This window comes from Nyctereutes procyonoides, unplaced genomic scaffold, assembly GCF_905146905.1.
Source record: "Nyctereutes procyonoides isolate TBG_1078 unplaced genomic scaffold, NYPRO_anot_genome, whole genome shotgun sequence".
Lineage (NCBI taxonomy): Eukaryota > Metazoa > Chordata > Mammalia > Carnivora > Canidae > Nyctereutes > Nyctereutes procyonoides.
The window spans coordinates 83,464,239-83,491,148 of NW_026575146.1; the positions used below are offsets into that span (position 1 = coordinate 83,464,239).

The 26,910-nt window shown below is 59.5% G+C and overlaps 3 protein-coding genes across 5 annotated transcripts; all 3 read right to left on the minus strand.

Moving 5' to 3' along the window:
- Positions 1-327: 327 nt before the first annotated feature.
- Positions 328-12,447, minus strand: FXYD5 (FXYD domain containing ion transport regulator 5). The gene is made up of 10 exons (XM_055310268.1): positions 12,322-12,447; positions 11,550-11,610; positions 10,050-10,133; positions 9,251-9,304; positions 7,730-7,846; positions 4,333-4,428; positions 3,028-3,057; positions 2,876-2,950; positions 611-656; positions 328-505 (listed from the first exon to the last, which is right to left on the minus strand). The coding sequence occupies exons 1-10, from the start codon at positions 12,445-12,447 to the stop codon at positions 406-408; spliced, it is 789 nt and encodes a 262-aa protein (XP_055166243.1). The 3' UTR covers positions 328-405.
- Positions 12,448-12,867: 420 nt separating this feature from the next.
- FXYD7 (FXYD domain containing ion transport regulator 7) lies at positions 12,868-21,924 on the minus strand. 2 transcript variants are annotated; one of them, XM_055309419.1, is made up of 6 exons: positions 21,771-21,924; positions 17,909-17,938; positions 15,716-15,790; positions 15,548-15,581; positions 15,365-15,405; positions 12,868-13,265 (listed from the first exon to the last, which is right to left on the minus strand). In XM_055309419.1, the coding sequence occupies exons 1-6, from the start codon at positions 21,799-21,801 to the stop codon at positions 13,243-13,245; spliced, it is 234 nt and encodes a 77-aa protein (XP_055165394.1). In that variant the 5' UTR covers positions 21,802-21,924; the 3' UTR covers positions 12,868-13,242. The 2 variants fall into 2 exon arrangements, with proteins under 2 accessions (XP_055165394.1, XP_055165393.1); XM_055309418.1 differs by having other exon boundaries at positions 15,539-15,581.
- A 166-nt stretch (positions 21,925-22,090) lies between these two features.
- FXYD1 (FXYD domain containing ion transport regulator 1) lies at positions 22,091-26,910 on the minus strand. 2 transcript variants are annotated; one of them, XM_055309417.1, is made up of 8 exons: positions 26,772-26,910; positions 25,528-25,592; positions 25,023-25,055; positions 24,376-24,450; positions 23,537-23,573; positions 22,585-22,634; positions 22,335-22,386; positions 22,091-22,226 (listed from the first exon to the last, which is right to left on the minus strand). In XM_055309417.1, the coding sequence occupies exons 2-7, from the start codon at positions 25,586-25,588 to the stop codon at positions 22,364-22,366; spliced, it is 279 nt and encodes a 92-aa protein (XP_055165392.1). In that variant the 5' UTR covers positions 25,589-25,592; positions 26,772-26,910; the 3' UTR covers positions 22,091-22,226; positions 22,335-22,363. The 2 variants fall into 2 exon arrangements, with proteins under 2 accessions (XP_055165392.1, XP_055165391.1); XM_055309416.1 differs by lacking the exon at positions 26,772-26,910 and adding an exon at positions 25,866-26,246.

The following is a 26,910-nucleotide window of genomic DNA, read 5'->3' on the forward strand; positions in this document are numbered from 1 at the left end:
CCGCTGGGAGGCCCAGAGCCAGTTACCGATACCACCTCCCGATGGGAGGGGTGAGCTCCCTCGGACACCAGGCTCTGCACACGCTCAGGCCAAGGGGCCCAAAGTGCCGGGGGCAGAGCCAGCGCAGACGCTCCCACTGGCCAGAGTCCTCCACGGCCTGCCCTCCCATCCCTCCTGCCTCACACCAGCCAGGCTGTGTTCACTGTGACCCCGTCCTTGGCTGTTGAGTCTGTGACCCCTCCCTTTATTCCTCAGGGCCCCTGTCCCCGTCCTGGCTGCTTCTTCCCGCCACCCCACCCCCCAGTCATGAATGATCAGAGACCACGGGCAAGGACCACAGTGCTTTACTTTTCGTCTGAACAGGATGGGTAATTGGGGGGCAGTGCCCAGGGAGCCGGGCAGCCCTCAGGGTGGGCAGGGTGGGGAGCAGAGGGGCCTCGGGCCGTCAGCCCCGGCTCTGGCTCCATCCGGGTCTTCCCTCCCAGGCTGGGCTTTACTGACTATTCTGTAGGAGAGGGGAGGGAGGAGGCTGGGCATGGTGAGCTGGTGAGGACTCAGTCCTGGGGTGCCCATCGATGGGGTTGCCGGCCCCTACTTCCGAGGGCCTCACCTGTTATAATTCCGACATAACTGGGGTAACCGCCTACATTTGCCACCTGTGGGTGAAGGAAAAGGTTCCGTCATGAGTCAACAACATTCATCACTGCACGCTCTGGGTGCTGGAGACGAGGCCCATCAACCCCGCCGCTCGGGAAGCTCCAGGGCAGCCTCCGCAACCCCCCTCCGCCCCCAGACACACAGGAGCCCTTTGAAAACCCAGCCTCGCTCGTGTGTCACTCATTCATCCAGCGAACATTTACTATGTGCCCACTATGTGCCAGGCTCTGGTCTCAACCCTGGGAGCCAAGCCGGGAACAGGAGTGAATCAAATCCCTGTCCTGGGGGAGGTGACTTTCTAGTCGAGGAGATGCTCGGCAATGAGAAAAACGACTCCGTCAAGTGTATGGACAGTGTCGTCAGATGGTGACGCGTGCCAGGAAGGAGGCAGGGAGGCCCAGGGACCGGGGGCATCCTCATGGCGCTGGCTACAGGGGCCTCACTGAGCAGGGGACTTTTGAGCACATTGAAGGAGGTGAGGGGGGAGCCACGCAGACATCTAGAGGAGGGGTGTTCCCTGGAAAGGCAGAGGGAATGGCCAGTCCAAAGGCCCTGAGGTAGGAGGAGACAGGGGGGCTTAAGGCACAGCAGGGGAGTCAGGGGGGCTGCACCAAAGCCAATGGGGGGGGCATTTCGGAAGACAGGTCACCTGACTGTCGCCCCTGCCTCCTCACCTCTTTCTACTCCCCGCCGAGCTCACACGCGGCCCCAGCCACCCCGGCCTCTTCCTGTGGTTATTGCAACACGCTCAGCTCACTCCTGCCTCTGGGGCTTCGCCTTTGCTGCTCCCTTTACCTGTTTTCTTAAACCGTCTTTCTCACCATCAAGAATGACTTCTGATTCGATCTCTTTAGAGGGAGTGTCACCCCCATCCCTGTTGGCCTGTCATTCTGCTGTATCTTCCTTACAGCAATGACCTCTCAGCGTCCACTCCACTCGGTCACGCACTTAGACTGCTTACGGTCAGCCCCCCACTGGCTGCGAGGTCCCCGAGGGTGGGGACCAGGGCACAGGGTGAAGACAGAGCAGGTGCCCACGAACCATTGTCACCAGAACGATTTATGGCCCCAGAGCTCATTTCGGGCTCTACACCCACACAGACCCGGGTCCAGTCCTTCCCAAATTTCTGTGTGCCATCTGGACAGACCCCTCCGGTCTCGGAGCCTCACTTTTCCCACAGCGGTGGGGACAGGGCAGGGGGTGCAGACAGGGACCCGCACACAGTCGGGAACAAGGAACAGGTGTTTATGACTGAGGCTACGGTACCCTGGCCCTGGATTCTGCGCTGCCGGCAGGCGTTAGGGACCTCTTCCGGGGGCTGTTCGTGCCCCCCACCCCCGCCCTAGACAAAATAGAAGCTGTGGCGTGTGCATCCTCCTGATGGCGGAGTTGGGCAGGAGCGGGAATAAAACTTGGTGTAAAAAAAGGCTTCACTGAGAGCTCGCAAACTGGCGGCCTGCGTGTTCCAGTTAATCAGCAGCATTTTAAAGGCTGTTTTAAAAATTAGTTTTTCTGCGTGTTCTTCTCTCCGTGCCCCCATCCGTCGGGCAACACTGGCCCCACACAATGCTGCCCCTGCCCCAGCATGCGACGGCATCCCCTGGCCCCTGGCCTTCTAGCCGAGCCCCGGCAGGGTGGGGGTGACCCCCCTGCCCCCGCCACCCCTGCTCCCTCCTGGTGGGCTTACAGTGGGGCGGGGGCTGGAGCTGCAGCTCCTGCTGGGGGGGCCCCTGCCTATTGGTCTGTCTCCCAGCAGTCCCTGGCGTGGTCGCTGCCTCCCGTCACCTGTCACCCCTCCCAGCTGCCGGGACACAGCTCTCCGTGGTGGGGACCCTGCGAACAAGCCCAGGGCGGCCTCTTGGAGCGAAGACTATGAGGTGAACGGCCCACGCACCCACAAAAACAGAGCCCCCTGCCGACCCGTGCCTGAGCCCAGGTGCCTGAATAAACCCAGCTGGGACCCCAAGAACCAGCCAGCCGCACCCCGCTGACATTTCCAAATTGCACACTTGAGAGCTAAGCAAACGGTGATCATTTGAAGCCACCGACTTCTGGGTGGTTTATAGGGATCTGCAGCTAATATGTGTCCTTTAAAACAACTCTGTCCCGGGCGCCTTCAAGGACTGAGCCCTCCGTCAAGGTGCCAGGGAAGGCCTCCTCGCTCCCGATCTCGGGGTCCCGGGGTCCACCGCCCGCCCCCCCCAGCCCCGGTTCTCACTCGTGAGGATGACAATGCCTGTGATGAACAGCACAGCTGCGACCAGCAGCCCCCGCTTCCGGAGAGTGTCCTCGTCTGCAGAGGGAAGAGCGGAGAATGGCAAGAGCTGCCTCCCTGCCTCCCGCCTCCCACATCCTCCGGGGGTAACTCACCGTAGGAGAAGGGGTCGTCCTCGCTGGAACCTGGGGGCACAGACAGGGAGCAAGTCAGAGTTCAGCAAAAATTGTGGAGGGAGGGGATCCCTGGGTGGCGCAGCGGTTTGGCGCCTGCCTTTGGCCCAGGGCGCTTTCCCGGAGACCCGGGATCGAATCTCACGTTGGGCTCCCAGTGCATGGAGCCTGCTTCTCCCTCTACCTGTGTCTCTGCGCCTCTCTCTCTCTCTCTCTCTGGGACTATCATAAATTAATTAATTAATTAATTAATTAATTAAAAAAATTGTGGAGGGAAGCAGTGGATGGCAGAGTCGGGGGCAGGGGTGGGGGTAGGGGTGCAGCTTGGGCCTCGGCCTTGGGCAACTTAGAACAAAAGCCTCCGTGGCACACCCCGTGGCTCCCACCACCTCCCCACCTCAGCTCCTCACTCGCCCGCTCACCCAGATGCTCCAGCCCCACTGGCCGCCCTGCTGGTGGCCATGCCCGGCCCCTCTCACCTCAGGGCCTTTGCACTGGCTGCTGCCTCTGCCCGGAACACCCCAGCCCAGACATCCACGCGACTCCCGCTCTGCTCCCTCTCAGGGAGGTCTCCCTGGCCCTTTATGGGAAATACTCTCCAGTCACCTCTGACTCTAATGCTGCTTCATTTATCTTCAAAGCAGCTTTAAAGCACCTGATACATAATTCTTATGATTATGACTTATTGTCTCTAATGCCCCCCACCCCACCAGAATGTCTGCTCCACGAGGGAAGAGATTTTGGTCCATCCTGTTCACTGCTGTATCTCTGGTGCCGAGGACACAGTGGGTGCTTGAGAATGTGTCATGAATGAATGAATGAATGAATGAACTCTCTTTGTGACCCGTGGACGTGTCATTCTCATCCATTCAGTGGGGTTGGCTGGGCAGGAAGCAGAAGGTAAGACCACGAGGGGACAGATCAAGGTGTCCCTGAAGCAGAGCTCCCTGCTGGCCCCCCAAACTGATCTCAGGCGCAGGAGTAGGTCCAGCTGAGACCAGAAGAACCTCTCGACTGAGCCCAGACTGAACTTCCAAACTCCAGACTCGGGAGCTCCAGACTCGTGGTTGTGCTCCTAAGCCGCTGCAGTCATGCGTGGATTCATTCGTCTATCCGGAGACTTTTTGGCTGTCTACCTTATACCCCCACCCCTCCAGCCCTCAAGTCACGTATCCACCTGACACATGGTCACGGAGCACTAGTTCACGCCGGGCAGGGTTCCAGGTGCCAGAAACACACAGAGAATAGGAAATAGCCTGTTTCCAGTCTGGGAAGAGAGTTACTGACCAGTTGGCTCGAGTGGGGGGTCCCGCCTGATGTCTCTGCCTGGAGACTGTCTCTTGGAGAGCGTGGTGCCTTTGGTGGGTTCAGGAGAAGGAGTTGCTAAAAGGTAGCAGAGGGTGGAAGTGAGTCGTGGAGGAAACACGGGATGATGGGGACGATGTCGCTGCACGTGTGTCCCCAGGAGACACTCCCGTCCACGTCTACACATGCAGGGGGCAGGAGCAGTATCCCCCCCCCACTCCTAACCTGGGCGCAGCGGGGAGATAGGTGTGGAAATATTGACCAGCCTGCACCCCCTGGTTAAGACCAGCTGTCCCGTCCCCCTGGCTCCTCCCCCAGGACCTCCTGGGCTGCCTCACAATGGGAGAAGCAAAGGAGAGTGTGTGTCTGAGCCAGGCAGGGGGCCCCCAGGACTCCCCAGCACTGGGAGACGCAGAGCCTAGGGGTACTGGTTGGTTGTAAAATACTTTGTAGGTCACTTCTGCTCCCAGACCAAAAATACTAGACGGTTCCTCTCCTTTAAAAAGTCGATGCCACGGGGCACCTGGGTGGCTCAGTGCGTTAAGCATCTGCCTTCAGCTCAAATCACGATCCCGAGGTCCTGGGATCGAACCCGACATCGGGCTTCCAGCTCAGCAGGAACCCTGCTTCTCCCTCTCTCTCTGCCTCTCCCCCCACTTGTGCTCTCTCTCTCTCTCTCTCTGTGTCAAATAAATAAATAAAATCTTAATTTAAAAAAGCCAATGCAGGATCCCTGGGTGGCGCAGCGGTTTGGTGCCTGCCTTTGGCCCGGGGCGCGATCCTGGAGACCCGGGATCGAATCCCACGTCGGGCTCCCAGTGCATGGAGCCTGCTTCTCCCTCTGCCTGTGTCTCTGCCTCTCTCTCTGTGTGTGTGACTATCAAAAATAAATAAAAATTTAAAAAATAAAAAATAAAAAAATAAAAAAGCCAATGCCCCAAGGAAAATATCTGCCCTGCTGACACTGAGAAGTGTTCCCAGTGAAGTGGTCACCCCTGTCTGAGGCCCCACTATGAAGCCAACAGGCAGAAAAACTGCCTTACAGAGCCCAGGCTCCCAGGCCAATCTCAGCACCTCACTTTTTTTTTTTAAGATGCTATTTATTGGAGAGAGACCGAGAGCACTGAGCAGGGCAGAGGGAGAGGGAGAGGGAGAAGCGCGCTCCCCACCTCCACGCCGAGCGGGGAGCCTGATGCGGGGCCTCCATCCCAGGATTCTGAGACCGTGATCTGGACCGAAGGCAAACGCTTGACCCACTGAGCCCCCCAGGCGCCCCAGCACCTCACTCCTTAAGTATGAACTGAAGGCAAGGATCCCGAGATGTTCAGCTGGAGGAAGGCTCGAGCCAGACAGTGAATGCAAAGGACAGCCTGGGTGCTGCGTGGTGCTCAGGCACGCTGGCCCTAGAGAGCCTGGGCTCAAACGCTGGTTCTGCCGCTCCGGGCTGTGTGGCCTAGGGCGGCACAGTAACCTCTCTGGGCCTTCGCTGCCCTCCTGTAAATTGTGGAACCAACAGTCCCTCCCACGCGAGGGGTGGGGGACAGTCCCTCCCACGCGGGGGGGCTGGGAACCATGAACCATGAACGAGTGAGCAGAATGCTCACTCTGGGCAAATGCCTCCTGTCGCTGTTACCATGGTGCTGGCTCTCAGGCCTCCCTGCTTCCAGAAGCATCTTCCTCTTTCTTGGGGGGGACCGCTCCCCCCCTCCCACCCCCCCCAACGGCCTCCTGGGTCTATCAGAACGCAGGCCACAAGGGGGAGCTTGTGACCCAGTCTCCTTCTTCCCTGGGACCTTCCAACTTCCAAGTAGGCATGGGAGACACAGCTGGGCGAAGTTGGGGAGCTCTGGAGCTTGCCCCGGGGGTGGACACGGCGGGAGGGGGGGGCAGGAGCCAGTTCCTCACCAGGCAGGAGACAAGACCCAGCACCAGAGAAACACAGACGAAGGAGGGAGAGAGGCACTGGGGGCGGGCGGTCCTGCCCAGGTTCTGGGTGACCCCAAGGCTCCTCAATGGCTTTTACCACTTGGCTCCATGACACCCCTGCCCCCGGCCCACTTGAATGCCTGTCACGTGTAATCAGGAACACGATATAATAACACAGAGTGACTCCGTGCTATTATCAGGACTCAGGTCAACCAGGACTCACAGCAAGCAAAGATGTGAGAAGGTTTTCTCAATGGGGAGGTGTGGACACAGTCACCGTCCCCTCACCTTCCCTCTTTCAGAAAATAGAAAAGAGTTCTTCTCCGAGACGCTTCGTTTCTATCTGTTGTGAAATTGTTTTAATAGACAGGCTCTGTCCGAATTAGGGGCTTCACTGCCATCACTGGAAAACTATAACAAAGATAAAAATCCACGTGGGGGATGACACGGCCTTAGAGGTGATGGTCTTGTGCAGTGCCCAGTCTGCACAACTGTGCATACATGTCAGCCTGGGAATGGCCCAAGCTACAGTACTTTCCAGTAGGGGCTACTCCTCAAATATGAGTCAAAAAGACCTTGGGGCCACCTGCTGCCTTCCCCTCTGGCTCAGCTTCCTTTCCCATGCCTCTAAAATGTTAACTACTCGCTGGTCCCAGGGAGAACTACCTCTTCCCTGACTCCAGGTCTATGCCGTTCAGGCATAGCTGATCCTGCTCTCCAGCCTCACAGTGGGCACAAGACTCAGGCCTAACCAGTCAGAGCAGTCCATGTCCCCGGCTCCCCCGCCACCCCCAGCCAGACGTGGGCGTGTGACCCCAGGTGGGCCAATGACAGTCCATTAAACACCTTGGGCTAGAGATGAGAAAGAGAGGTGCTCTACCTGCTGGGTGTGTGACCTAAATAGAACTATGGGACTATCTGTGCCACCAAGAGAACTTGAGGATGTAGATAACAGGGCTGAGAGACAGAGCAAGCCAGTTATGATGACAGTGCTTGAGCACCTTGATCCAGCTGTTCCTGAAACCATGATTCCGGATTTTACAGAACATATATAGCCAATGAATCTATTTTAGCTTTAGTTGCCTTTGCAGTATTTTGCAACCGAAAAGCTCCTGCTCTCACGTGAACAGGTACATGAAGGAAAAAAACCCACACCCACATTTCCAAGGCACCAGCCCTATAAAGGAACCTGAATGAGAGTCCCAAGTCCAATCAGGTTTGGGGAATGCTTGCTGCAAATAAGCATTAATAAGACTCCAAGAAGTCCTGCCACAAAGAAATGTGTTTAACTTTAACTCAGAGTTTCCCTTGGACCGCAAAGCAAAACAGATGTCTCGAAAATGTATTAACAATTCCCCAAACGGGTGCTCCGAGAAATGTGCTCGGGGAGCTGCTGACCCAGATAGAGAATTAAACAAAATTTGCATGTTGCCCTTCTAGTTCCAGGGCCTACCTCTCAGGCTGCTCTTGCCCGTTGTCATCGTCACCATCGCCTGATCTGCTGCTAGAAGCTCGGACGTTTCCGTGGGTTGTGGGGTCTGGGTCCCCTCCATCTGCTCCTGTGTTGTTCCTACTTGGGTTGGATGAGCGAGGGGAGGGTGAGCAACGAGTGAATCAGGGACACTCAGGTCCACAAAACAGCAAGGGGCCCTCTCCCCTCCCCAGGCTGGTGAAAATCAAAGCCGTTCAGGCAGCAGGTGTCACTGCCTGGGTGGAAAAGGGGGGGACGCGGTGGCCCAGGGCTGGTGGTGGGGCGGATCTGTGCAGCCATTTCCCAAGTGGCTTCGGAGACAGGTTTCAGCATTTGTCTCCTCCCCCTCCCCCCCCCCCCCCCCCCCGCCCCGCGTCGTGTTGTGGGTGAAAGCCAGGCCCTTGGGCCAGGCTCCAGGGTGCCGGTCCCAGCTGTGCGTCCCTGACTTGCTGAGACGCCTCGAGTGAGTCACTCCGAGCCTCTGTTTCCCTGTCTGTCAAGTGAGGTTGCTGCACCTCAGCGGGTTTGTGTGGGGATCGAATGATCCCCCAAACACAGGTAAGACATTGGGAACCGCGGCCCAGGTACAAGAAGTGCTTAGAGGCATTTGCTCAGGGAGCGGGGAGCGAGGTTGCTTATTGTGGCAACAGGTGCAGCAGAGGAGACCAAGATGTTCTGGAGCTGGGCATGGTTTCACCCCCACGCACGGGCCCCCGCACACCAGCACACGGGACGCGATCAGTGTTACATGGGAACTGGAAGGAGCCCCCCAACATACCCTTGCACGGGGCGGGTGGAGAAAGTTGCAGGACAGCAATCATTTTGCAAATGACCGGCTCACAAACACATACCGCCGGCCAGCATAGTTTCTGCCCGCAATATCCAGGTGGCACAGCACCACTGGGGGGCCCCCCCAATCCGTTGCTCGCAGTTGGGGCCTCTTAGAGACCAGAGTGGGGAACGCAGCAAGGGATTTCATCTCGCCTATATGAATTTTATTACTTCCAAGCAGAACGTGTTTCTAGACGGCTGTATCGTTAAATATTGACGGAGAAAATCGGGGAGCCCTTTTTTGAATTCCGTTATACTGCAAGAAAGAGTTCAAAAGTGGTCTGAACACTCAAAAAGGGGAAACGATGCAGAGATGCAAGGAAGGCAAGAATGGCCTCGGCACATGGCGGGGTTGTAAAGCTCCATATATGTGCTGTGAGCTGGGTGCTGGTTACACGGCGGTTCAGGTTAGGGTTTTCTCTGAAGTTGTACATTTATGGGGGGGGTTTAGGGGTACTTTTCTATATGCGTATTATTTTTCATGCTTTTGGAAGATTTGTTTTGAAAGACGTGGATGTGGGCGGCTGGCTATCCCACCACAAAGTAAACCGGAGGATTCAGACCTGGGGAACTGAAATGAGTAACTAAGGACCCAGAGTGTTGGGGGAAGAGGGGGAGCAGTGTCTGTCCTGGGCCCACGCCGCCCCCGCCCACCTCCCCTGCCCCGCTCACCACCAGTCTGCAGGCCCATCCGAGGTGTGGACTGGGGGTCCCGATGGACTGTGTCTGGAGTCCGCGAACAGGGGGAGGAGAGAGAGACAAGATGTGGAGAAGGTCCGTGGATGGAGAAACAACTCAGTTTTGACATCATCGAAATGACTTCGTTAACCGAGTCATTCGCTAACAGCCCAACGGCCCTGCCCGCGCCTCAGACCTCCCCTGCCTCAGCCATCCCGTCCCGCAGAGGCACTCTCCCCTACTCAGAACCCATCCGCCTCTGGGAGGAGCCCCTGGAACTTTCTTTATGAACCACCCTTCCCTGGCTCTGTGTCCACTCATGCACTGAGGCTGGCACCAGCCTTGGTGGAGGTTGAACCTGAGACCCGGGTCTGGCCGACCGGCTTTGGCCTGTGGCCACAACGATCACCTCATGGTGGGACATGTCACCTGAGCCTGGGCAGGGACACTCAGTCACGGGATGTTTGCTGGATTGGGACTAGGGGGAGTGCCCTTTCCTCTAGCTTCTTAGCAGGTAGGACGGAAGCCTCAGGTCTCTAGGGGCCATCCTGGCCCCGTAAAAGGAAAATCCCGCTTGAGAATGAAGCCAACACAGGAGAAATAGAGCCGAGAGGCAGCGACAGGCTCCTGAGAGCATCCTCTGAGCACCTAGACCAAGCCGTGCCTGAAGGTCTATCACCAGACTTTCCAGTTGCACAAACCCCAAATTCCCAAGCAGTCCGAGCTTGAGATTTTTGTGGCTGTTGTGATTTGCAGTGACAGGATCTTGACAGATCCATCCCTCTTTCCTTACCTGGGACTGGTGGGGTCAAGGCATTAACGTTCACACTGGTTAGATCCGCTGGAGAAATGGCCGTGGCCTCCTTCAATATCTGTCCTGAGAAATCAAGGGCGAGGAGTCAGAGAGGAGCCTCTGGTGCCCCTTCTCTCACCCCCACCCTGCCCTCCCTTCGGAAGCTGTGGGCTGTAACTCGGGACACCTGGTAGAGCAGCGGGTGGACATTTGAAGGGGGGGTATCCATCCGAGGTCCTGGAGGTGTTTTAAGAAACCCCTGCGGCCAGGACCCGAACCCTAGCCCGTCTGCCTGCCCGTCCTTGTGGGATGGGAGGCGCGATCTAGCCCAGCGAGCCCAGGGCCTGAAGTCGGGCCGGGGCCCTGGTCTCAAATTCTCCTCCCAGCAACTTCCTCGCTCCGTGACCTGGAGCAGATGAAGTCCTCTCTCTGCGCTTCAGCTGTCTCACCTGTCTCACCTGTGGGGACACCTGATCTACTCGGGGCTGTAGGGAGGGCGAAAGGACCCGCCAGAGGGAAGCATCTCCCCCACCCCTGGATACGCAGTCGCAGTCGGTTACAGCCACTGCCCGCCCCCTCCTCTCTGGCCTGGACCCCCTCCCAGGGCTCCCTGGCCTCACCCCTGCCCCCTGCAGTCTGCTCCCCGTCAACAGCCAGAGGGAGCCTGTGGACCCTGGGTCAGGGCAAGGCCCTGCTGGCTCCCACCCCCCCTCCTTGCTCCTAATAAAAGCCAAAAGACTCATGGGGCCCTCCCCCTGGTCTGTGACTACTTGGTGGCTGGCTGAAAGAACACATGAAAACCATTTTATCAAAGGCCAACGGGGGCGGCTTCAGTGGAGGGTAGGCCCTGGTTCCAGGGGCCCTGGTTCCAGGGGCGGTCGTCTCCCCGCCTCGCCACTCACTAGCCTCCGGCACAGGGCACTGCCCTTTGCAGAGCCTCAGTACCCTCATCCATAAAATGGGCACGACAGTCCGTATAACCGAGTGGAAGTCGACATGAGTTCACACATGCAGCACCTGCCAGGTAGGAAGCCCCTGCAAATGCCCACCCTGGTCCTGCCTTCGAGAAACGCTTCCTAGGCCAAGAGTGAGACACCCTCAACTCTTGGGCGTGCCCCAGCTGGCCTCCCTTGCCTAATCGTGCATCACCCCGTATCCAGGCAGCTGCTTTGATGGGCGCCCGGGGTTCCTGGCTGCTCAGTAGAAAACTGACACCAATGTCCCCGCCAAATCAAACTCAGTGGGTTCTTCTTGGAGGTGAAATGGAGGATGCTCAGCAGGACAGGCTCTGGCCAGACTCATTGGAAGCGGCCACCCAGGTGCGAGGTGCCCAAAGAGGGTGTAACCCTGGGCCCCTCACCGACACCTCACTTCCTGGTGCTGGCTCAGTAGGAGGGTGAAGATGCAGGGCAGGGCAGCCCAATTCACCAGGTGCCGGCGGCGCCAGTGCCCTCCAGGTGGGGGACTCTGGGGCGGAGGGGGGCAAGAGCTCGGCCTTACCTCTGGAGGGGAGAATCAGGCCAACGATGGTGAGGAGACACAGGTGACCAGAGAGCGACATCTATGGGGTGAGCAGGAGCTGGGGTCAGCCATGACGTCACTGAGGCAGGCCCAGGGCTGCACCGCCACCCCTCCCACCGGCCCCCCAGCCCGGTGGGATCCTGCAGCCCCTTCTTTACCCCCAGGCGAGCACCCCTGGCTTCAAGGGGCCCCTGCCAGGGCGGACAGCTGGTCTCCAGGGCGGGCGGAGGGTTTTAGGAGTGGAGGGCCCCGGCGCCCACCCCCTGCTTCCATCCACAGGTCCCCAAAGAAAACAAGAAGCATCGAGCAATCTGGGCTTCCAGGAGCAGCCACCGCGCAGGGCCCAGAAGAGCTCCCCCTCCCCAGACTGACCCCGCGGGGCCCAGGAGGGCTGGGGGGCTGGTGCCTCCCTCTGGGGCTGTCCCCAGGGCCCAGGAGTCAGCAAGGAGGGGAAAGAGGAAGAATGAGTAATGTGCTCCCGATCTCAGAGGAAAAAGTGAGCTGGTGCGAGGGGCCTGTCGCCGCCGGAGCGGGACGGGACGGAGCGGGATGCGGGGCACCTCCGGGCCGGGCCAGGGGCCGCGGGGCGGGGAGGCGGCGGGGGGCCGAGGAGCCGCAGCCCCCGGGGCGCCCCGGCAGGCGCGGGACGTGCGCAGGGTGGGGGCGGCCGCCCGACGAGCGCGGTCCCCCGGCACCTGAGCCCGGCCCCGGGCAGAGGGGAGGCGGCGCGGGCGGAGCGCAGGAGACTCACGTCCGAGCTGGGGGTCCCGAGCCGGCAGCCTCGTGGGCAGAGGGCGGCGGCGGCGGCGGCGGCGGCCGGGCGGAGGGTGTGGCCAGGGGAGCGCTGGCGGGCGGGGACCGAGACGGGCTCAGTCATTTCCTCTCGGGTTTCCTGGCTTCGGAGCCCGCGGTGGGAGCAGGAGGGGGAGACGCGGAGGGCGACGGGGGGCAGGGGTGAGAGCCGGCGGCGGCCTCCGCCCAGCGCTGGGGGAGGGAGGGTGGGGACGAGCGGGCAGGTCCCGTGGGTGGGGCTCCTTGGGGAGGGGGCGCCGGGGGAGAGACGAGCCGGGAAGGGGCAACTGGGGAGGGGACGTCGGGCAGGGGAGGGGCAGGGGAGGGGCAGGGGAGGGGAGGCCCCCGGGTCTCTGAGAGGTGACGGGGCCCTGGGGCGCTGGGGGAGGCGAGGGAGGAGGAGGGGGCAAGTGTGGGCGTGGGACAGAGCTCCCGCAGGGTTCAGTTTTGTCCTCTCCCCCCGTTTGGTCCCCACAGATGAGAACTTACAGACAGAACAGGGGAAAAAACCAAATGCACATTTATTAAGCTCAAGACAGACTCCAAGGGTGCAGGGCAACCGATCTTCTTCGGAGGGGAGACAGGGAGGTGCCGGGGAGCAGTACGTGGGGATCCTGGGGGGCTGGGGCTGGGCTCCCGGACCCCAGGAGCTGGAGGCCTGAGTCCCCGGATCCGGGATGCACACGGGCTCTTTGGGGGGTCGTCATTGCCAAGGCCTGGGGAGGGGCAGCAGGGTGCAGCGGCACCAGCCTCGGGTGGGTGGGGCGGCTCATTCGGGGGAGCGCTCCCCGGCGCAAGGCTGGGGTCCCCACCGCCTCCACCCGGTCCTCGGGCTTCCGCACTCAGGCAGGGACAGCAGTGGAGGTGCCCAGGGCTGGTCTTACACGCCGCCACCTCCAGGGGCTGGGGGGGGGGGGTGGCACAGAGACAGAGAGAGGGGAGCATCAGAGCTGTGGTCACCCACCTGCTGCACCTGAGCAAGCAACCCCCTCCCACAGCCACTGGGACCCCCAGCCTCCCATGGGAGCCAGACCCCCAGGGACTGTCACCCTTGAGCTAACACTGGGGAACTAGGGACCCCCGGGTGGCTTTCGTCCTGCCCCAGGGGACACTGTCACAGAAGGGAACACACTTGAGGCTAGAGACCCCTGGGCCAGGCTGAGCCTTTCTGGGATGTCCCCCTGGTGCCAGAAAGGGGGGGCTCCATCTCCTCCCACGTCCCCAACCTCCTCTGACCCTCCCATCCCAGTCACACACCCTGTCTCCCCAACACGTGGACGCAGGCGGAATTCCTCTGTCTCTCACCCACCTGGGACCATCACTCGGCTGAGTGGGTCCCAGTCCTGTGCTTTTGCCCCGGGAGCAGGGCCACCCCCCCACCCCCACCCGCAAAGTCACCCGCGCACCCCCACCAGGGGTTTTAAATCTCACAAAAACAAAAGGAAACAAAACTCATGAAATTCCACACCAAATCCCCCAGCACTGAGTACCCCAAGGCCCACTTTTTAGCCCTAAGAGCTTTAGGAGAGGCAGGGAGACTCCCCTTTCTGATGTTTCCTGTCCCCAAAAGGATGCGGCTCCACTAAAAACAGGTCAAGATATTTTTACAGAATTTGAATTAACACCCCAAGGAGTCTCAATCCTGCTTATTCCCTCCTACAGCCTAACCTCTGCCCATCTTCCTTCACCCCTTCCACCCACCTACACCCCCTCTCCCCACCCCACCCCTCCACACCCCCACCCCTCACACTCCCACACCCCTCACCCCTCCACACCCCCAACCCACTCCCTCCACACCCTCCACCCCCTGATGCCCCACACCACTCACCCTTTCACACTCCAACACCCTTCACCCCCACCCCCTCATGCTCCCCCACCCCTCACCCACTCACCCACTCACACTCCCACACCCCTCACCCCTCCACACCCCTACCCCACTTGCTCCACACCCTCCACCCCCTTACGCCCCCCACCCCTCACCCCCTCACACTTTTACACCCTTTATCCCTCCACCCCCACCCCACCCCTTCCATACCCTCCACCCCCTCACCCCTTCACACTCCAATCCCCTCCACAGTTCTACCCCCTCACATTCCTACACCCCTCACCCCCTCACACTCTTACACCCCTTCTCCTTCCATCACCCACCCCACCCCCTCCATACCCTCCACCCTTTCACCCCCCACCCCTCCACCCCCTCTGTGGCCTCCCCCCAACACTTTCATCCCCTTCCTCTCCTATCCTCCCTCTCCACCCTCCACCCCCTACACACCTCCACCCCTCACACACCCTCCATCCTCTTCACTCTTTCTGCTTTTCCTGTACTTTCATCCCCACGCTCCTTACATCCCCGCATTCTCTCTTTTCCAAAATCAGCTTTGAAAATCTGTATTCTATGCATTTCTCCTCTTGTTATTTTGCTACAATTATTCAAAAACACTTCCCTCCATCCCCCCGCCCCCTCTCTCCTTCCCCTTCTCTTTCCTCCCCTCCTTCCTTTTTCTTTCTTTTTTCTCTTTTTAAGTCATCTCTACCCCCACGTGGGGCTCGAACTCCCAGCCCTGAGATCAAGGGTCGCAAGCTCCACCCACGGAGCCAGCCAGGTGCCCCCCTCCTTCCTTTTTCTAGGTCATTTCATCCTCATTCTTCCCACCTGAACAGTAAAGTCTGGAAAACGTCCCCTCTTCCCGCCTCCCCTAGCACCTGCTCTGTGCCCCTGGGACTGTGGCCCCTCTGGTCGCAGACTTGTGGCTCCCTCCCCTGGAGCATCAGCCCCCCCTCCCCCCCCCCCCCCCCCCCCCCCCCCGCTTCCACACTCATCTCTGGGAAGCTTCTGTGGACCCTTGAGCACCGTCCCCACATCCCAGGGACTCGCCATGGTTTAAGCTCTCCTACCGACGGCCTGGCGAGGGCGGGTCCGCAGGGACATCCAGCGCAGCTCCCCTTGCCCTTCCTGCCCCCACCTCCCCTCCTCCCAGGACCACAGCCTCCCTCACCCTCACCTGAGGAGGGAAGCTCCGACTTACAGGATTTGCATGTTGGGCTGTGGAAGCAAAGACCGAGAGAAAAGCATCAAGAAATCCAATAGCCGCAGGCTTTGCGTTAGATGTTGTGCAAGCACCCCTGCACCCCGGGCTACCCCACCCCTCTCCTCTCTCTCCCCTCTGCTGCCAGACCTCTCAGACCTGGAGTCCGCCTTCCTGCACTTCACCTTCTTGCCTGTTAGGAGACAGACACAACGAGACAGGGCATGAGGGGCTGGACAAAGGCCGGCGGGGAAGCTGTAGGCGCCCAGGGCCCCCGAAGCGGCCCTCTGTGAGGTGCTTTGGAGCCCAGGAAAGGGTCACACTTACTGATGATGATGAGAATGCCCAGCAGGAACAATATGGTGGCCAGAGTCATGCCCACAGTCTGTACAGTGTCATAGTCTGGGGGAGATAAGGGGGAGCATCAACGTGGGTAGTACGCAGCCCTCCCTGGAGCCTTGACTCGGCCAGGGGCGCAGAGTCCAGGGATGCTGCGGGCTGCGCTGCCCCCCCCCCCAATGTGAGGATGGACAGCAGGAGCTTGGGAGCTCCTGGACCTCTTTACCCTCCCCCCTCCTCTAGATGCCTTGTACATACAGAAAACCGTGCTCTACGTCATGTATCGCAGACACATACATCTCACCTCCTTTCACGGCCTCCTCCCCGGTCCTGTCCACCACTGTCACCTGTCTGAACCATCGCAGCAAGCAAGCCACTCTGTGGTCTCCCCACACCCCAGTCTCAGGGATCCTGCCAACACCTAAGTCAGATGGGGTCCCTGAGCTCAGAGCGCCCCACCCTGCCCTGGCTTCCATTGCATTCCAAGGAAAAGCCAAAAAATCCTCACCATAGCCCACCTAGTCCTGCATCACCTGGTCCCTGTTCCTTCTCAGACCTCACCCCACCCCGCTTGCTTCCTCAGTCTCCTGCCCCAGGCAATCTGGTCTTTCTGCCTCTCCTGGAACAGATTAAGTATGGTCCTACCTCAGGGCCTTTGCATCTGCTGTTCCCTCTACCTAAAAAGCTCTCTCCCCCAGTATTTCTTCCTTACCAATTTCTGGGCTTTATTCAAATGTCGGTGAAAACTTCTCTGAAACCTTGTCTATTTAGAATTTCCCATCCTCTCCTCAATACTTTGTAATCCCATTCTTTCCTTATCTTCCTTTATAAGAAGCATTCTTGTCCAATATGCCACAGGAAATACAGTTGACCCTTGAACAACGTACAGGTCCCCTTATATGCAGATTTTTCAATAAATATTGTACAGCACTGTAAATGTATTTTCTCTGCCTTATGAAATTATTTTTATTTTTATTTTTTAGTAAGCTCTACACCCAACCTGGGGCTTGAACTCACAACCCCGAGATCCAGAATCACATGCTCTACTGACCGAGCCAGCCAGGCGCCCCTCTTCCTTCTAATTTTCTTAATAACATTTTTCCTCTAGTTCCCTGGGTTGTCAGAATACAGTATATAATACACATAACATACAAAATGTGTGTTAATCGACTATATCTTCTGTAAGGCTTCTAATCAACAGTAGGCCATGAGTAGTTAAGTTTTGGGGGAGTCAAGAGTTATATGTGGATTTTCAACCGCATGGGGGGTCGGCACCCCTTAATCCCCACATTGTTCAAGGGTTGATTGCATTTATTGGAATATGAATGTATAGAGCACCCCCTCTGTACCAGCAGTTGTCCAGGCCTCTGCCTCAGGGAATTGACTTTCATAGTGTGATAAAGGCTTCAACAAAATAAAATGAAACATCAGGGCCATGTGACTATGGCTAGATGTATCTGTGGCTCCTGTTGGCAGAGAGTCAGGAAGAGCCTCTCCTAGCAGAACAGTCAATATTTGATCTGAGCCCTGAAGAAGGAAAAGGAGCCTTAGTCAGCTGTTTGGAGAGCTAGATGAGGAGTATTCCTGGCAGAGGATACAGCACGTGCAAAGGCCCTGAGGTGGGAAAGAATTTGGCGTACTGGAGGAACAGAATGAGTGAGCAAAGGTAGAGGGGTGTTTAGAGAGGGAGCCAGGGCCAGGTCTGCCAGACCTGGGGGTAACTTTTTCAAGCTTCCATGCCATGGGGGTGATTTAACGGCATCACTCAAGTAAATCTTTCCCACAATCCTCACAGGTAAGAACTAATACTATCCCTTATTTACAGAAGAGCCCAGAGAGGAAAAGTTGCCTGCTCAAGGCCACACCGCTGCTAGCAAGGAGATGAGCCAGGATTCAAACCCGGGCAGCCTGGCCTCCGAGCTGTATGCCTCTCTGATGACCACCACGTACGATCCCAGAGTCCTGGTGAAGCCTGAAGGAGGTCCAGAGAGGTTACCCCTCAAAATCTGGTTTTGCCCTCTGAGCCCAGCTGGTGTAAACCAAACCCGCATGGTCACATGGCCAGTGGCCCAGCAGGTATCATGTTGCGGGGGCTGAAGCCGCTTCAGCAATTACCTGTGAGGACCTGCAACCACCCCTTTATCCAGCCCCAGGGTACCCTCATCAGAATCTGCCACTCACCATAGTAAAATGGGTCAGGCTCCTGAGGAACTGTGGGAAGGAAGGCAGGAAAAGAGAGAGAGGGGAAAAAATATTTCAACACTGGGTTTCTTAACATTTCTGAGGCTCCAGATGGGGCCACTGGTCCAAGGTTTCTGGGTAGAAATCAGATAAAGATGCCCCTTGATCTGAATGATACAGCTTCATGCATGGCAGGACACAAGGCTTGAAGAGTGGAGCATAGGATGGATTCCAGCCCCCTACTCACACCATTAGTCAGTACCTTCCCTTGTTCAGTGCACAACCTACCAAACTGTACATGGCAGTCTTGGTCCTAGTCCCCTGTGGAAATCTGAGGCAAGCTATGGACTCATTTCCTGAAAAACACATACACACTCCCATTTGCATATGATGCTGGGTTAACAGACTCCAATCCCACTGGTAAACCGCTGAGTAGACCAGCTTCCCCCAAATACTCCGTAAAACTCCTCAGTCATCTGACAGCTCCAAAAAACTCAGACGCTGTCCCTACTATTCTCATCCACTCGCTCCTGCCACCAAATCCTATGCAGGGAAGCTGTCCTATAATATACCCTGTATTATACTACATAGGATATATACTTGATGACTTATTTCTAAGCCATCACCAATTTTAAGATTCAAAATTGATTTCATAATAGCTTTCTGGGTGTGTGTGTGTGTGAATATGTATGTAACTCTACCATCCAAAACATACCCATCCATTAGAGGACTCACCCCGATTTCAGAAATGTTACTGTGTAGATAAAATGCACGTGTGTGGGGGGGTATTTATCTCTCCCCCTCACCCACCTCCCTGTTCCAAACCATATCCCCCTTCAGGAGAACTCATTCCCATTCGAGAAGCCCATCCTGGCGGCTCCCTAATTCCTGAGAGCTCTCAGTATGTTCTTTCTTGGCTAGAGCAGAATTCGGCACAGTGTGCCCCACCAGGCGAGGGGGGCCAGGAATGTCAGGGCCATGCCAGGCACCGGCATCAGTGCTCTCTTCCAGGATCCGGGGAGGATCGCAACTGCCTTGAGACTGGGGGAGGCCACGTGACTAACTCTGGCCACTGAACTGTGAGCCCAGGTGTCCCATCTCTTCCAGGCTGGACATTTAAGCGCTCTTAGCAGAGCTCCCTGTGGCCATTGGCCCGGTGACATGAAGCTTTCTCTGGTGAGTAGGGACCCCCAGCTGACCTGTGATGGGCATATCGTGTAAGTGAGAGTTCTACCTTGGTTGTCACAAGCCCCTGAGGTGACACTGTTTAAGATGTTTACACTTGCCTTTAAGACAAAAAAAAAAGTCCCAATTTTCCATGTGTGATGGTGATACCAAATGAAGCTAATTACGGTTTTTTTTTTAAAGCGAATCCTTGAAAGGAAAAATACTAAGTATGAGTGTGGGGAACATCTGGATAGGCCAAAAACTGTGGAGGTGGTCCTCGAAAGTGTCAAGATGGGGAAACGTTATTTTAGAGTCGTATGTGCTATCTTAGCTCCCCCCCTCCACCAGATGGGGAGTAGATTTGTTTGACTCCTCTGCCATTAATCGTGGCATTTATAAAAATCTTTCAGGGAAGTTTTCTAGGATGAATGAAAGAAAAAATGAATAAATGAGTGAGCGAGTAAATGAATGAATGAATGAATGAATGAATGAATGAGAGCCCCTGCTAGGCTTTGGAAGCTGCATCAGAGGTGGAGTGGACGGATTATCTTGATTTGTCTCCTGTGTTTCCAAACACCCTGCCCTCCTTAACCGTCAGAAGCCCACTGGATGAGCACCTGCTTCAGAATCCTCTTTGGTGCCACCCTGGGTGCCCCGTGCTCTATGCAGAAGTCCCTCTTCTGGTCCCTGCTGCCCCAGCAATCTGGTTCCTCAGGGCGAGGCTGGGCTAAGGGTGGAGCCAGGAGGCAGGAGGAGAAATGTGCACCACTCCTGGCTAGTTGCCAGGGAGACATCAGGAAGGAGGTGGTTGCTATGGCAACTGGGGCATCTTAAGAGGTGAAGAGAGGTGATGGGTCTGGGCACCCCCAGGCTGGGTGGGGTCCTGAGGGTTAGGTCTCTAACTCTAGGGCCAATCTTGACTCCCTCTGCTCCCTTTGTAGCTCCCATTGTCCCTGCAGGGCTAGCTTCTGGCCAAACCCAGGGTCCTTCTCAAGGATGGGGACCCAAGCCCAGCTGTGCCTCTGCATCCCCTTTCTGCTTGCCCCCTGATCTCTGACACGGTGGGAGAGCCCTCAGCTCCCTCCCCCATGCTCCCCCCCAATAATCCATTAATCAATTTAAGTGGTGCAATACACAACATGCTCTTCTTCACCCCCCCACACCTCCCCCCCGGGGTTTCCCAAGACCTGCGATCCCCTCTTGTGCTATGACTGGGGAAAAGGTGGGGGTGGGGGTGGGGCTGAGGCGTCTGTCCTCCCACCTCTGCCCGTCTGCTGCCATCGATCCTGTTAACCACCATCTCTGCGAAAAGAAGCCCTGGGCTCCCGCCAGGCCCGCTGGCTCAGCCCTGCCCCCTCTCCCTAGGGTGGCTTCCAGCCTCTGCAGCCCCCCCCCCCCGCCCTGCTTCAAATTCTGCAGATATGGCTCAGTGCAGCAGCCCCTGCCTGCCGGGAAGGGGGGCAGGGAAGGAGAGATCCGAGTGGAACTGGGGTTCCCTTCACCACCAGGGGCTCCTCAGCACCACTGGCCTATCCCCTCTGGCCCTGCTCTCAGCGCTGGAAACCCCACCCCCACCCCTACCCCTACTAGAGCATCCTTCCCCTTGTTCCTCCGCAGAGGCAGGCTCAAGAGCGGGGCTGTCAGGGGGGCAGTGGGGGTTTAAGTGGGTGAATAACTGGGTTAACGGTGTGAAATGTAAATCGCTGTGTGGCTAGCCGGGGGTGAAGGAGGGACATCTGTGTGCACAGCCGAGTGCACCCTCCTGGACCAGACGACACCCCTGCATGTGGGCTGGGAAGGAGGGTCCCGCCACCCATTCCTGCCCAGGGGGCTCACTGCAGTGGCTCGGCCCCACCCCATGCTGCTCCTCCTTCTGTCTGTCTCCCGCGCTGTGGGTCCTTCTCTCTCTCCTCCTCCTCGATGCCTTTCTCTGTGCCTCTGTCTCTGATTTTCTCTCTTTCTCTGCATCTCTTTCTCTTGCTCTCTGCCTTCCCGTCACTCCCAATCTCTTCCAGCCCCGTATCTGTCCTCTCCCTCTGAGTCTCGGACTCTGGGTCGCCTGTCACCCTTGCTCGCTCTCTCTTTCAGGCTCTCAGACAATTTTCACATTCCTTTCCGTCTCCCTCTCTCTTCTGTCTCTTTCCATCTCTCTCTCACTTCCTCCGGCGCTCTCCCCTCCCCTGTCTTTCCATCCTTCTCCCTCCTTCCCGCGGAACCTGCCTGTCAGGGATTTCTGGAGACACCCACCACAGGAGCCAGCGCTGGGAAGGAGAGGGATGCACCCCCCCGCCCACCTCGGAGACCCTGAGATTTGCAAGAGCCTCTGCGGTGGCCGAGCCCCCCGTTCCCACCCTCGAAGCCCGAAGCCCGGCTCTCCGCGTCCACTACCGCCGCCGTGCAGGACCAGCCGCCCGGTTGCCATAGCTACCGGTCCGCGCATCCCTTCTCCCGGGACTGCCGCTCTCCGACCTGGGGTCCCGCACGGGAACGACACCGCCGGGAGGGGGTGTCCCAGAGGCCTGGAGGGGCGCCAAGGGGTGCACTGCAGGGGCCGCCGCCCGTGGAACAACGGACATCCCCTTCCCCATTCCCCTCCCTTTTCCGTACTGGCATCCCCCTCGATCCTCTCCCCTAAGCTCTAAGATCCCGGAGCCTCCCTGCCCACCCGCGCGCCCTCTCCCCAGGCGACGCTCACCCTTTGTGGGGGCCTGGGTCGGGGTCGCCATGCCGGGCCGGAGCAGGGGGCGGCTGGAGGCCGAGGCGGTGAAGGCGCGGCTGCAGCAGCTGGAAGCGGGACGGACTGATGTCGGGGGGAGATGGGGGGAGCCCTCGTGTGGGGGGGGCCGTAGCCAATGGGGGCCCGGAGAGCCCGCCCCCGTCCCGGCCACCCCCGCCCCCGCCCCCGCCCACTGCCGACGTCCCCGCCCCTTCCCCAAGGGTGGGGGCGCCCCCTGCCGGGGCCAAGGGGGCGCCCGGGCTTCCGCGCAGAGGGACTGACAGATCCACAAAGCGCCGTCAAGAGAGAAAAGCACGTTTTATTGAAGTCTGGGCGGCAGAGAGGAGCCTGCGGGGGCAGGGCTGGGGAAGAGGGCAGTCCAGGTGGCGGTGGGCGCACAGGTGTGGGTGGGAGGCATCAGGCGCCAGGGGAATCCTGTGGGGGTGACAAAGGTGAGAGGCAAGAGAGCCCCCCGGCCATCCCAGCCCACCCTTCGCCCCCTTCTCCTCCCCCCGCCCCCCAGCCTAGCCCGAGCTGCAGGACCTGGCTGGGTTCCATCGCGCCAGGTGTCTCTACCGCCTGCGGGTGGACAGACCTGAGGGGGAACACGGAGAGTCCGGGCGTCGGGAGGGGCACCCTAGCTCCTGCGGAGCGGGAAGCAGCAGGGGGACTCGGGGACCTCGGGTTTCAAAGCCAGCCCCTCCCACCTCGCACCCCGGGAGGGCCAGGAAAGGGGTTCTTGGAACCCGCCCCCACCCCCGCCCCAAAACACTCGAAATCTCCCCAGACTCACGGCGGATGGAGCTGCGGAAAGTTCCCTCCTCTTCATCAGGTTCCCCAGTCCTGGCAGAAGGAATTGGGGATGAAAACGGAGAGAGGCAGCCGCCCCCAGGACCCCTCCCTCCGCCAGGGCAGCCCTCACTTCACAGTCCCCTGCGCTGAGGGCTGGAGATGGGCGAGGAGCAGGCTCGGGGGCCGCCAGAAAATCGGGCGCACCCAGGAGCGGCTTAAACGTGTGCCAGGGGGTGCTGCTCCCAGTGCCTCCCGGAGCGCAGGGGAAGAGGCTGGAAGTTGGTGGGGGAGGGGCGGCCGAAGGGCCTGAGCGCGGCCGGCCTGGCGACAGCCTAGGTTAGAAAAACCCAGAACCCTCATCTCCTCGTTGAGAGATCTTGGGCAAGTGGCTTCGCCTCCCTGTGCGCCGGTTTCCTCACCAGCAAAATGAGGTTAATAACAGCACCTACCCCGTACTAGGGCTGTGGGGAGTAGAGAAGGCAGTAAAACGGTATCCGGCACGTGGCGCTAAACATTAGCTATTATTTAAAATGACATCCATGACTGTTTTAACATGGAGAAGGTATTCATACGCTGCTTTAAATTTTTATTTAAAGATGAATCAAAGAGCTAGGAACAGGACTCTGAGCTAAACTGGGCCGCCAAGCGCGGTGATCTCATTTCGCCGTGGCTCTTTCACAGCACTTAGCACGCTTTGTGATTTTATATTTGTGGGGCTGTTGGAGCCCACGGCCGCCGCCCCCACTGGGCCGGGAGCTCAGCCAGGCAGGGAGGGCAGTTTATTTATTCACTGGTCCCCAGGGCTTGGCCTGGGGCTTGGCACACATAGTAGGGGCTTAATACATTTTTGCGGAAAGGGCTCCGGCTGCGGGTCTGGTGGATGCCCTGCCTCACCCCCGCAGCGCCCCTCTAGAGCGAAAGTAGGTGAGTGAGAGCCCGGAGGGGCCTCTTACCTCTGCTGCTGGTTGAATTTGCACCGGCACCTTCTGCCTGCGGGTGGGGGTAGGAGGAGGCCGGGATTCAGCTCCCGGCGGGCACCAAGCGGCGCTGGTGAGCCGCCTGGGGCTGGGGAGGGGCGGAGCCGCAGGGATAGGGGCGGGGCGAAGGGGCGGGCGAGGGCAGGGCTAGGGCGGGGGCGGCGCGGAGTGGGCGGCGCGGCAGGGGGCGTGGGCGGGGCGGGGCGGAGGGGCGGGGCTAGGGCGGGGCGGAGGGGCGTGGGCGGGGCGAGGCGGAGGGGCGGGGCTAGGGCGGGGGTGGCAGGGGGCGTGGGCGGGGGCTAGCGGGATGGGCGGGCTAGGGCGGGCGGCAGGGGGCGTGGGCGGGGGCTAGGCGGATGGGCGGGGCTAGGGCGGGGCGGCAGGGGGCGGGGCGGAGGGGCGGGGCTAGGGAGGGGCGGCAGGGGGCGGGTCGGGGGCTAGGCGGAGGCGGGGCGGCAGGGGCGGGGCGGAGGGCGGGCTAGGGCGGGCGGCAGGGCGGGGCTAGGGTGGGGAGGCAGGGGCGGGACGGGGCGGATGGGCGGGGCTAGGGCGGGGCCAGGCGGATGGGCGGGGCTAGGGCGGGGCGGCAGGGGCGTGGGCGGGGGCTAGGGTGGGGAGGCAGGGGCGGGACGGGGCGGAGGGGCGGGGCTAGGGCGGGGCGGCAGGGGTGGGGCGAGGCGGCAGGGGCGGGACGTGGGCGGGGCTAAGGCGGCGGGGCTGGGGCGGCGGGGCGGGGCGGGGCGGAGACCCGCGGCAAGGAGGGGACGCACACCACAGCACCCGGGGGGCTGGAGGCAGGGGATGGGGGTACTCACTCAGGATGATGAGGATACCGAGGATGAAGAGGATCCCGGCGATGATGAGGCCTCCGATCCGCAGGGATTGGTAGTCTGTGGGCGGCAGGGAGGAGGGTGAGGGCAGGGAGGGGAGGAGGAAGGGGAGGAGAGGGGACAGAATGGGGAGGAGGGGGCGAGGAGGACCCGGGAGGATCCGGGAGGGGAGAGGAGAACGGTGAGAGGAGGAAGTGGGAGCGGGATCAGGGAGAGAGATCAAGCGGGGTGCGAAGGAGAGGGAGGAGGTGGGCAGGGCAGGCGGGGAGGAGGCAGGAAACAAGGAAGTAGAGGAGGATGGTGGAGAGAGTGAGGGGACCGCAGAGGGGAGAGAGGGAGGCACAGCAGAGGATGAGCCATGAAGTACGCAGAGGTGACAGGAGAAAGAGACTCAGAGAGGGACCAAGTAGGCAGACACACAGAGACACAGACAAGGGCAGATCAAAACAGGGAGTCAGAGAGCCAGATCTCTGAGAGACACGAGAGACAGGAGAGTGACCGAGATACAAACACCGAGCCGGAGAGACAGGTGGACAAGGAGAAGAGGTAATGAGGACAGGACGGGCACACCTAGGCCATCCGCCCTCCCGGCTCCCCAGTGGCTTCCCAGTAGATGCCTCTCCCTCCCTCACCGTAGGTGAACGGGTCGTGTTCCTGTGGCGCTTCTGGAAAGAGAAGGAAGTCAGAGGTTGGCTGCTTCCTGGGACTCTGCACAGGGAAGGGCGTAAAGAGACCCTCTGGGGGCTTTACTCCCTTGGGCTGAGAGTCTGCGGACCGCTGGGCCCTGAGCAGGCTGCCCACCCTCCCTGGGCCTTAGCCGCCTCATCTGCACTGTGCTGGGTGGGGCGGGGGGCTCCTAACTGCCCCCGCTTCCTGTCTTATTCCCTGTTGTCAATGATTCTGTCATTTGAGGTTAGAGGCCTCCATCCCACCATCCGCCTTTGCCTGACCTTGCATCTGCTCCCCTGCCCCAAATACTAGCTGGTGTTTGGACCCACGCAAAGTCCCCAATTTCCTGGTACCCCAACCGACTGGGTGTAGGTTGGAGTCTCCAAGTTGTTTCTCTTGAAGGGCTTTCCCCTCCCCTGGCCTCCCTTGGGGCTGAGGTGGGTTGTGGGCTACCCGCCCTAGACTCACCTGCGGTGGCCGTGGTGAGAAAACCCACACAGAGAACCAAGATGTGGTGGAGAGGTGCCATCGTCCTGGGAGGCAGCAAGGGTCAAGAAATGTGTTCCCTCGTCTCCCTCACCATTGGGGCTTGAACCCAAGGGGTTAAATCAGAGTCCAGGGGCTTAATTCCAAAAGTACCCATCATCCAGCTTGGCCACTGCTTCATGTGGACACGGTGTCCCCAAAACAAACCACCGTGGGGGTGGTACGACACACAGCGAGGGCAGGGGTGAGACACACACAGCCCACGGGGGTCGCCCAAGGCCTGGGCCTCCCGACAGCAGGCCCCAGGTTCCCACACCTACCCCGTGGGAAGAGCAGGATGGCTCACCCCACCCAGGTGGAGAGACAGATGCACGCGGTGAGGGGTGAGCGACGCTGCAGCCCAAGACATGCCCAAGGGCCACCTGCCCACACACAGGGCCTCGCTGTGTCCGTGTAATATCCCGCTCCCCTGGCCTCGGCCGCTGGCCGGCTCTCTCCTGACCCCGGGTATAAATATCTCCCACTTCACCCTGGAGGAATTTGCCTCACACAGGCCACCATGGCAACAGCCTTCCTTCCCCCACTCGGGGGTCACGCACAACCCTGCCGGGTGAGGCCCGGCTGCCACATCGCTACAGGCTGCCCCTGGGGGAAAGGCCAACCCCTTCTCTTCTGGAAATGATGAGAACAGGGATAAACATCCCCTCCGCCTGCCTCTGGGTGACATCTCTCACAGGCGGACACCACCAGGCGAGTGGCATGAGGCCCAGAGCAGCGGGGCTGAGAGACGGAAGACAGATGCCAGGGCCAGGGACACACACAGACACACAGACACAGACACACAGACACACACACATGCGCAATGGGGCTGGAATGGAGACAACGCCTACTCCCCAAACCTCTGGTTTGAGCAAGACATGGGGTGGAGACACAGTCACTAAAACGATACTCTTCATCTGAGCCTCCAGTGCCCCCCAAAAGTGACGCCACCCGACCTACACACATCAGTGTTCAAAACCCACACCAGCCTGCACACACAGCAGCAGAGGAGGGGGAGTCGCACCCACACTCGGCTCCTGGGGAACCCCACGGCCGCCCCAACCACATTCCCTTCCTCTTGGGTCTGGCCTGCCTGGGAAGCCACGGGCTGGCCACTCCTGCTCCCAAAATAGGTGGCGTGGCCAGGCCAGGGGTGAGGCCTGGGGGGGAGGGCAGGGGACGCTCACCCCAGTCAGGCTGTCCCCTGCTGAAAGAAGGCCCCCAAACGTCCGGCTGTGCCGGGGGTGAGCACTTTGGACCCCCTGGCCCAGAGCTGGTCCTGCGCCGCCCTCAGCGGTCTCCCCTCCCAGCCCCACCCCACCCCTA

Bases quoted from the DNA above. Each gene is read 5' to 3' on its own strand.
- FXYD7 (XM_055309418.1), bottom strand. From the start codon at position 21,801: ATGGCGACCCCGACCCAGGCCCCCACAAAGG. The intron at 15,791-17,908 runs GTGAGTGGCAGA...TATCTCCCCCAG, and splicing joins GCCTGACCCATTTTACTATG to ACTATGACACTGTACAGACT. The intron at 15,582-15,715 runs GTAAGTGTGACC...GTCTCCTAACAG, and splicing joins GGGCATTCTCATCATCATCA to GCAAGAAGGTGAAGTGCAGG.
- FXYD5 (XM_055310268.1), bottom strand. From the start codon at position 12,447: ATGACTGAGCCCGTCTCGGTCCCCGCCCGCCAGCGCTCCCCTGGCCAC. The intron at 7,847-9,250 runs GTGAGCGGGGCA...CAACCCAAGTAG, and splicing joins GATGGGCCTGCAGACTGGTG to GAACAACACAGGAGCAGATG. The intron at 4,429-7,729 runs GTAGGCCCTGGA...GCTACCTTTTAG, and splicing joins GGGCAAGAGCAGCCTGAGAG to CAACTCCTTCTCCTGAACCC.
- FXYD1 (XM_055309416.1), bottom strand. From the start codon at position 25,954: ATGTCTTGGGCTGCAGCGTCGCTCACCCCTCACCGCGTGCATCTGTCT. The intron at 24,451-25,022 runs GTGAGGGAGGGA...TGCCGCCCACAG, and splicing joins ACACGACCCGTTCACCTACG to ACTACCAATCCCTGCGGATC. The intron at 23,574-24,375 runs GTGAGTACCCCC...CCCCACCCGCAG, and splicing joins CGGTATCCTCATCATCCTGA to GCAGAAGGTGCCGGTGCAAA.